Genomic DNA, 9524 nt, shown 5'->3' with positions numbered 1-9524 from the left:
GTATATAATCATGCATAATTCATCATCTGTTTTTTTAAGTGGTATATATTCATGGATAATTCATCATCTGTTTTTTTAAGTGGTATATATTCATGGATAATTCATCATCTGTTTTTTTAAGTGGTATATAATCATGCAGAATTCATCATCTGTTTTGGTAAATAGTATATAATCATGCATAATTCATCATCTGTTTGGTAAATGTTATATAATCATGCATAATTCATAATCTGTTTTTTAAGTGGTATATAATCATGCATAATTATCATCTGTTTTTTAAGTGGTATATATTCATGGATAATTCATCATCTGTTTTTTAAGTGGTATATAATCATGCATAATTTATCTGTTTTTTAAGTGGTATATATTCATGGATAATTCATCATCTGTTTTTTAAATGTCATATATTCATGGATAATTCATCTGTTTTTTAAGTGGTATATAATCATGCATAAATTTATCTGTTTTTTAAGTGGTATATAATCATGCATAATTCATCATCTGTTTTTTAAGTGGTATATAATCATGCATAATTCATCATCTGTTTTTTTAAGTGGTATATATTCATGGATAATTCATCATCTGTTTTTTAAGTGGTATATAATCATGCATAATTTATCTGTTTTTAAATGGTATATATTCATGGATAATTCATCATCTGTTTTATATAAGTGGTATATAATTGCATAATCCATCATTTCGTTCTGTTTTAACAGTATCATTTTTATGATGTAATTGAGCAAACTATGTTTATGTTACATAAGCAGTTTTTTAAAATCTTGTCAAAACTATGATCATAAAGTTGTTAGATAACACTACATATTTAGGTAATATTAAATTCTCAGATGTTACCATATAGTGTTTTCTTATTTTCTATATGTAGAATGAGAGAAAATGGAAAGAAAGTGTTCCTATTGACAAATAGTGCATATTCTTATACAGAGGTAAGATATTTCTGTGCATGTGATATAGTAATCATGTAATCGCTGGTTAAATCTCTTACTATGGGCTCGGCTGAGTGCGTGACTCCAAATTGATCTTTCTAGTTTCCATACTATAACTTCTAATATGTTTTTGTGTATTTTCATGAAATTTTGCAAGCATTCAGTAATCATTAAGAGTCATTCTTAGATAAAAAAATCAAAATATTTAATAAAGTGTTTTCACTAAAACTTTCAACATGAATATGTTTAGTCAAAATGTTCATTGCTCCAAATGCAAAGTGATTTTCATGCTAAGATTCAAAATACTTTTCTTCATATGAAAAATCTCGGATTTCATTTGCGTAATCTATAAAACCTCCTAAATAAATCTCAAACATTTTTTTTCAGTAAAACATTTTATTTTATCTATTATTTTCAATACCCTAACTATATACAAGGTTGGTAAATTTGACCGACCTCGTAATGACATTATAATGAGTAATTTACATTAAATTTTGTACTTCTAAGTGAATTAGTGAAGAGGGGATATCTAGAGAGCAAATTTCACAATTCTAATTCTAGAAATTCAAGATTTGTTAAAAATATTGTCTTATAATATTAAGGACTTAAAACTTGCATAATATTAAAATGTTGGATTAATAGATATATTTTTGCTAAGTTTATTTGTATACCATGATAAGAAAGTAGCTTAATTAAATTTTGTATGTAACTCACTAAAACATTGTGAAATAAAAAAGATGCTCATAGTAAAAGTTTTAATATTCTTCTGCAGAAGTAATCTGTTTCTATGTTTGCTGTGATAGTTATGTAATAATTAGTTAATATTTCTATACAGAAGTAAGCTGTTTCTATGTTTGCTGTGATAGTTATGTAATAATTAGTTAATATTTCTATACAGAAGTAAGCTGTTTCTATGTTTGCTGTGATAGTTATGTAATAATTAGTTAATATTTCTATACAGAAGTAAGCTGTTTCTATGTTTGCTGTGATAGTTATGTAACAATTAATTAATATTTCTATACGGAAGTAAGCTGTTTCTATGTTTGCTGTGATATCATTTATTAATATTCCTATATAGAAATTAGCTGTTTATAAGTGTGATTTACTGCTCTTAGAATTTTCATACACTGTTTGTTTTTGTTTTAGAAATACATTCAGTTGACATTTAATTTTTTTTTTGTTATTGTTTAGGAGATCATGACATATTTGTTTGACTTTCCAAGCTGTAATGGGGTAAGTTTGTGAATGAATAGTGTTAAAGTAGTTTGTCTGTATAAGGATGTTATTAACTATGTAGTCATAGAATTTTTGTAAGTTTTTCACTTTTCTGAAGATGTGGCATTCAGAAGATTTGTTTAGTAGAATAAGAACTAATCCAGCAATAAATATAATTAATTCAATATTTCATTTTAACTAGAAGTATATAACATAAAAAATGTTATTACTAGAATGGCTTGATTCATCAACTACAATAGTCTTGCAAGGTTGGGAGATTTAGACTAGTCATGAGTCTGAGTAATAATCTAACAATATAAAAATACTCATACCAATATATAATGATAAATATATGAATAAAACTAACAATAAATAAATAAATAAAAATTAATATATACACATGTATGTTAAACATTTTAATCACAAGTGTTAATAAACTAACATTAAATAAACTTTGTACTTTAAAACTATAAATCAACCTGACAATCCAGTGCCAGGTTCAAATTTTTTTTTTATAGGAAGGAGTGATCCCCAAAACAAATTGACCTTTATATTACAAATATTAACTATCAAACAGTAACATCTGCTCATTTGTTAACCTAACACCATTCATAATAAATGGCCTTTTGACCTTTAGATTGATGTGACAAATATCAGTCAAGAGTACATAATTGTACATAAACCGTATTTATTTAATGAATATTTATAACCATTTGATACATCTTGTATAAATCTGTTACCTAATCAAATTTTTTGTAAAAGTCTATTTCACTTAGAACTTATTTCAACATCTATATTTTCATACTGCTGTTATTTGCATCCCTTAGTTTAAGGATACAGCATTACTGCTATAGTTTTCTAATTTATCTGTAGGAAGTATTTTCAGAGTTAATTCATTATATTTTCAAGTAACTTTTCAAGATCTGTTAAAGTTTTTCATGTATAAATGATTAAATTTAAATAAATCAGCTGATTTAGCAAAAACCGACACCAAGGCAACTTCATGAAAAATACAATTCTGGTCAATAATAACTGATCACAACAAATTTTTTCACAGTGGGGCATACCTTACCTGAATTAAAAAAAAAGAAAGGAAAGACTGTTATCTTCATCTGGAAAGTCTTGGTAATTTTGAGGGTATAAAAATGTCATGTGATCATGTCACATGATCAAAGATACTATTATGCTCTATAATGCTTACCAATATCATGAATGGGAGTATAGCAGACCACAGTACTTGACCATTTGGGGTGGTCTGAAAATGTTCTCTTTCTAGTAGGTTGGTAGGTCCTGAATATACAGGCATGGGGGTAATATATTGCAAGGTTTGATGATCTTAGGAGCTTTAGATTAGTACTAAATACTAAGTTAATAGTGCAAAATAGCCTTCATGATAAAAGTATAATGATCAAGATAAAAGTGATGATGTTTGATATACCAACTGGTATAACCAATATTTTTAATGAAACAACAATAAGTGAAGAGTGTAATATAACTTAGAAGATGCACTATAAGAAATTATATGTTATGGTGTGAACTGAAGGCAAAAATATTACAGTACACTATATAAATATATAGCAATTAAAAAACAGCAAGTGATTATCAGAAGTAGATGGTAGTATAGGCTGTTAAATGATTAGATTATTTAAGCTACAAACTGACAAAGGTTTATTGTCAGAACACTATTGTAAGTATTAGGAAAGTTTAGGTTGTGTATACTTAAGATTAAAGCAAATAGTTGAAAGGTACAGTATGTATGAAGTTATAAATATTATATTAAAAATTTAGTGGTACTTAGAAAGTTGTAAGTTATGTTTTAATACAAATTATTTAATCTAATGAAATCAGCCCAGGATATGAGGGAAGAGGGAATATATGGTTTTTAAGTTTTATCTATTATGTAGAGAGACTGGAAATCTTACTTCGATTACATTTTGGTTGATGCAAAGAAGCCGCTGTTCTTCAGCGAAGGAACTGTACTACGACAAGTAGACTCAGTGAGTGGAATATATAGATTGTTATAAACATTTTTATTATAGATGGAATAGAATTTAAACAACTTTTTATTGCAGTTTGCACATTCTCTTTGAACATTTTTATTTCTTTTAATTAGTTTTAGAGTGTAAACTAGTGGTGTGTTTAGATTCCTCTGTTTGTGTAACATTCCTCAAATATTATTAGTGTTTTCAATTTGTAAGAAACAGCATTGTGTCTGGCTTTTCTAAATATTCAAGGTGTGAAAATACTGAAAATAAAAGAATATATTTTTTACAAATGTCACCTATAGAAATAAAAATAGAGAAGAATAAAAAGCTGAAGAAAATGTTAAATACTTCCAGTTTTCTAGAGTAAATTAATAAACTGTGTCCATATTTTTTGTTTCTGTCATGTATTTCCTTTTTAAGTCCTAATTCATCACAATCATGTAATGTATGGTATTTGTAATTGGTATCTAGGTTGATAGTAGATATATATATATATTTTTTATTTTTCATTTTGTAGAAAGAGTCATTGCTAGTGGAGGAATACATATAGTAGAGAACGTTGCTAATATTGTTGTTTATTTATTTTGTAGGAAATCAAGTTGTTTCTAGTGGAGATATACAATGTTGTGTAAAAATTTGTTTTTTTGTTTGTTGCATGAAATAAATTTGTAAACATGCATGTAACATCTGATACATCTGTGAACATACATGTCATGTTTGATACATTTTACTTCAGTTTTTTAAATGACACAGAATTTGTGTGTTTAATAATCAATCAGTTTATTTGAGAATTATTAAGACCATGTGTTCACGTAGTCCTGTTTCATTCTCACATTGATAGAAAATGATTCAACACTAAGTAAGAATTATTGATGTTTGATAAAGTTTTTTCTCTTTTGTTATTAGAAGACTGGAGATCTTAGGATTGGAACTCACATGGGTCCACTACAGCCTGGACAAGTGTATTCTGGAGGTATTGTGGTGTTTAAGTTGCTGAATCTTAAAATTATGACTATTCTTATGGTTGGTCCAAAGTGTGCACAGAGTAACATACAAAGTTTAATTAAACATCTTTATTATCAACTTATGTTAATAAACTTGGTATCCAAATGTAGTTTATAATTCAAATTTTTTATCTAAATTGAAATCCCGTAATTTCTAAAAAAAAATATTGAAAATAAAAAAATTCTCAATCTTCACTTTTATTTCTCTCATTTAGCACTCTTAAAGTTTTTCCCCTCAGATTTTACATCTTCAGTAGTACATCCTCTGCATTGTTCATCCAATTAGAAATACAAACTATACTTAATTGTAAGCAATAAGAATTTAAAATCTCTACGTTCTTGAAATGTTGAGATATAGATAAATTTGTCAAACATACCTAAGAAGCCCTCCTATACCAAATTATTCTTCAAGAAAGTTATATAATCACCAGTATTTGCCTGATGGATGATTATAACCAGCAGAAAGAGCAGGTCCTTCTCCACATAAATATTATGACTTGTCCTTTTGTAAAGCTATAGTTAACCCTATTGCCATGGGTATCCTTTTACTGCCATGACACAAAGTTTTAGTGTCTTACATTCAAAATTTTATTAAACTACTTTTTGTTTATGTCATACCAATTAGTATAGCACAGAAGCTTAGCTAATAATTCATATTTTAATAGTATATAAGTTTAACTTCTTAATTCTATAAGGCAATATTTAGAAAAAATCAGACAAACCATATTTTTTATAGCCTTCAATTTTGTTTGGTTACAGAGCTATCAAATATAAAATGAGACCCCACCTGTCACATCCTCTCTTTCAGGATTTATTAATAGTTCTTTCTGACATTTAATTATGTATTACCTATAACCAATAGAAAGCCAAGGTTCTCATCTATCAAATGATGTATTGTATATCTTTATGTTCTTAACAGATAAGCGTCAATTTCACTCAGAGTACAAGTTTTATTTCCATGGAAAAGTTAACGACTAGCTTGGATGAATTTGTAATGGCTCTTGTCGCATAGTTGAAAGCCAGAAAAATTTTGAGAGTTAGAGGAAATTGTCTACTTTTTGCATGTTATTAGTCTATGTTCTTTGGTGTATTATTTAATTAAATAAAAATTTAGTGCATCACTACCATTAGTATTAAAACAAAAATTAGGGTTAACTTTTATCGACAGTCAACAGCAAGAAATAAGAAGATTGGGTAAGTACTTTATTTCTTGTTTATTCTTTATTTATTATTATAAAAGTAATTAGAATGTAAAGGTAGGGATCTTTTTAGGTTAGTTAAGATTAAATTAGGTAAAATAAGTAATAATGATAATATATTAAAAATGTTTCATGAGGCACGCATGCGAGCAGCTCGTAGTAATTTGTGGGTAATGTAATTCAATAGCATAATGTGAGCTGCATGTTCTTCAAGTGATTTGCAACTTATAATGGTGCGAATAGTAGTTATACACAGATTCAAAAGGGCAATAAAACAATAAAATTTAAATTATAAATAGATGTATACTGTTACGAGCTAAAAGGATAAACTAATGTAGTTTCATGTTATATCTGAAGTCATTCTAGAAAGAAAAAAGGGTAATTTAGATTTATTTAGAATTTTTTTTTTTTGGTAGTTACGAGGTTGGTCAAATTGACTGATCCTGTATAGCGATAGGGTTGAGGAAATAACAAAATAAAAAGTTTTACTGAGAAAAATGTTTGAAATGTATTTTGGAAAGTTTAGGGATTACATAAATGAATTTTGAGATGAAGAAAAGCATTTTTAATCTTAAGATAAATTATTCTGCAAATGGATTATTCAAAACAAATACTCAATATATTCAAGAACAAATCTTTATTTTAATTTATTAAAAATACTTCACTAAAAAATATGACTTTTGTATGTGAAAGGCTTATAATGTTAATTGAAAGACTGCCAAATTTTGTGATGATATACACACTATATTGAAATTTAGAAGTATTAAATCTATAAAGACTTTAAGAGTACAAAGAGGTCATTTGGTCAGTCAAATTGTGGATGTACCTAATCCAAGTATTTAAGAATTTTTTAAATCTATTTATAACTTACTTAGAAATTTGGAGAAATTACTGTAGTTTTGAAACATTCTGTTCTAGTGACTTTTGTATTGTTTATGTTTTAAAATTGATATTTGAAAGCTAAATTAACTCCTGTTGGTTAATGCAAGTTTGATAGACCCAACGAGGCTTATGAAGAACAACTGTTTCAATTTTGTATGAGTACTAAACATAGTTTTTTATTGGTATTTTTACTGTTTCTTATTTACTGTTATATTTTTTAACAAAAGTAATTAAAACGTAAAAATAAAACTTCTTAGTTGACACTTAATTAAAATAACGAACACGTTTAGAATTGCATGACCTCAGTCAGTGAGAAAGGTGAGAACTCAACTTTAAACTGATCATTTGTTCACTTTTAGCTCTACCAGAAACAGCTAAATTGGCTCCACCTGTGCTTATTGCTTTTCACACACATTAGTGGTACTAACTCAGAAGTAAAGTTTCGAATTAAAAGAAAGCAGATGTGGAAAATTAGAAAGTGAGACTGTTAGGATAAATAATTGTCTCTCACAATGTCCAACTATGCCACACACAAAAAAATGGCATCATTTATTTTATTAAATATTTTCCAACTTTTTACTTTGCATTGATTATTAATCTACAGTTAAGTGTTAGGATAAAGAAAATAAAAGATAAGATATAAAATTTTATCACAAAAACTTCTGATATTCATTTAGGAAGTGTTAGAGATTATGTAGAGGAAATATGAAAATTGTAAGATGAAAATAAGTATTTTATTTTTAGTATGAAAATTATCTTTCGATCAGACTGACTCAGTAAAGTCGTAAATTCACAGACAAGTCTTTAGCAAAAGTATGTCAAAAATCTGATTTTTTATTTACAGCATATTTGTAATGTTTACTAAAAGCATGTTGAATTACTTAGTAAATTGGGAATTATAGTAAACATTGCCACATATGGCTTCACAGATGATTTATTTAGTACAGTCAGACTTATGTATAGTTTCATGGCTACACGGTAGTTCCTATTCTTTTAAAGCTTACTTTTTCATTCAGAAATAATTCCTATAAATCTAATATACTTATGTAACCAATAATGTTCAATATTCTTCAGATAGATTACAGATTGTTAATCTTTTGTAGGGAGCTGCGAGGTGTTTACTGAGCTGATTGGAGCTAAGGGTAAAGATGTACTGTATGTAGGAGATCACATCTTTGGAGATATCTTGAAGTCCAAGAAAATGCGTGGCTGGAGAACTTTTCTAATTGTTCCTGAGCTGCAGAGGGAACTTTATGTATGGATAAAGGAAAGGAAACTGTTTGACAAGCTTCAAGAATTAGACATTATGCTGGGGGAAACCTACAGGTATAAAATCTTTGATAATATCCCACTTCAACAACAACAACTCGACAACTTTTTTAAGATAATCACTTGGGAATTCATTCCAGAAAGAAATAGTAGAAATGTGGTATTCTAAGTTAAAACTGATTTCCCAAAAGAGTGGTTCACAGAATAACAGGAGATTTGACCAGGAAATATATCACAAAGCAATTCTGACTGTGACTGAGTTTAAGAAATAAATAGAGAGACTGGACAAAATTATTCAAAAATACAATGAACAGTATTTATTTAAACACAAATATAGCGTATGCAATTGCTTGTTACAACAGAAGGTCACTTTTACTCGATCTAGACTACCTCCAGACTGTCTTTGTTAAGGCCTGATTCCAGATTGATTAAAATTCAATTACTTAGTTAAAACAGTAACACCAGACTTACTCAGAGCAACTAGTGCTATCCACATGACTGATCATTTCTATTAGAGAATAAAAGAGTCCGTAACCTTGAACCTGCCACTAGAGATAACTGCTGTCTATTTTCAAACACAAGTGGAGCTTTTCATCTATCCCCCTCGCCCTTCACACACAGGGGTAGACCAGGTGTTATTTCCAGGGAATGACAGAAACATAGGTAACTAGAATAATAGCCAAGAAGGTTTTTAAATTACTATGTGAGAAGTGCACATATTCTTGAATAACTGACAACTTCTGAGCAATTATAAATTAAAACAGAAGGATACAAAATGTATGGTATGTGTATACCACAAAGATAGGAAATTTTTAAATATATTTTTTTAGGTATTTAGATAGCAGTGCCAAAGAAAAGCCCAATACCATTGAACTAATCACTAAATCTATTTTTTTTTAGGTATTTAGACAGCAGTGCCAAAGAAAAGCCCAATACCATTGAACTAATCACTAAATCTATTTTTTTTTAGGTATTTAGAGAGCAGTGCCAAAGAAAAGCCCAATACCATTGAACTAATCACTAAAT

At 28.1% G+C, this 9524-nt stretch overlaps 1 protein-coding gene across 1 annotated transcript in view; it reads left to right on the top strand.

Moving 5' to 3' along the window:
- LOC106468134 (cytosolic purine 5'-nucleotidase-like) overlaps positions 1-9524 on the top strand; it is a 41133-nt gene that overhangs the window by 22081 nt on the left and 9528 nt on the right. Inside the window, exons 10-14 of the mRNA XM_022396441.1 lie at positions 884-944; positions 2136-2177; positions 4064-4156; positions 5051-5117; positions 8333-8555. Of these exons, the coding sequence (XP_022252149.1) occupies positions 884-944; positions 2136-2177; positions 4064-4156; positions 5051-5117; positions 8333-8555 (486 nt within the window). The remainder of the gene's footprint in view (positions 1-883; positions 945-2135; positions 2178-4063; positions 4157-5050; positions 5118-8332; positions 8556-9524) is intronic.

The sequence above is a fragment of the Limulus polyphemus genome, unplaced genomic scaffold (genome assembly GCF_000517525.1).
Source record: "Limulus polyphemus unplaced genomic scaffold, Limulus_polyphemus-2.1.2 Scaffold2885, whole genome shotgun sequence".
NCBI lineage: Eukaryota > Metazoa > Arthropoda > Merostomata > Xiphosura > Limulidae > Limulus > Limulus polyphemus.
This window is presented reverse-complemented; position numbering and strand designations above follow the sequence as displayed.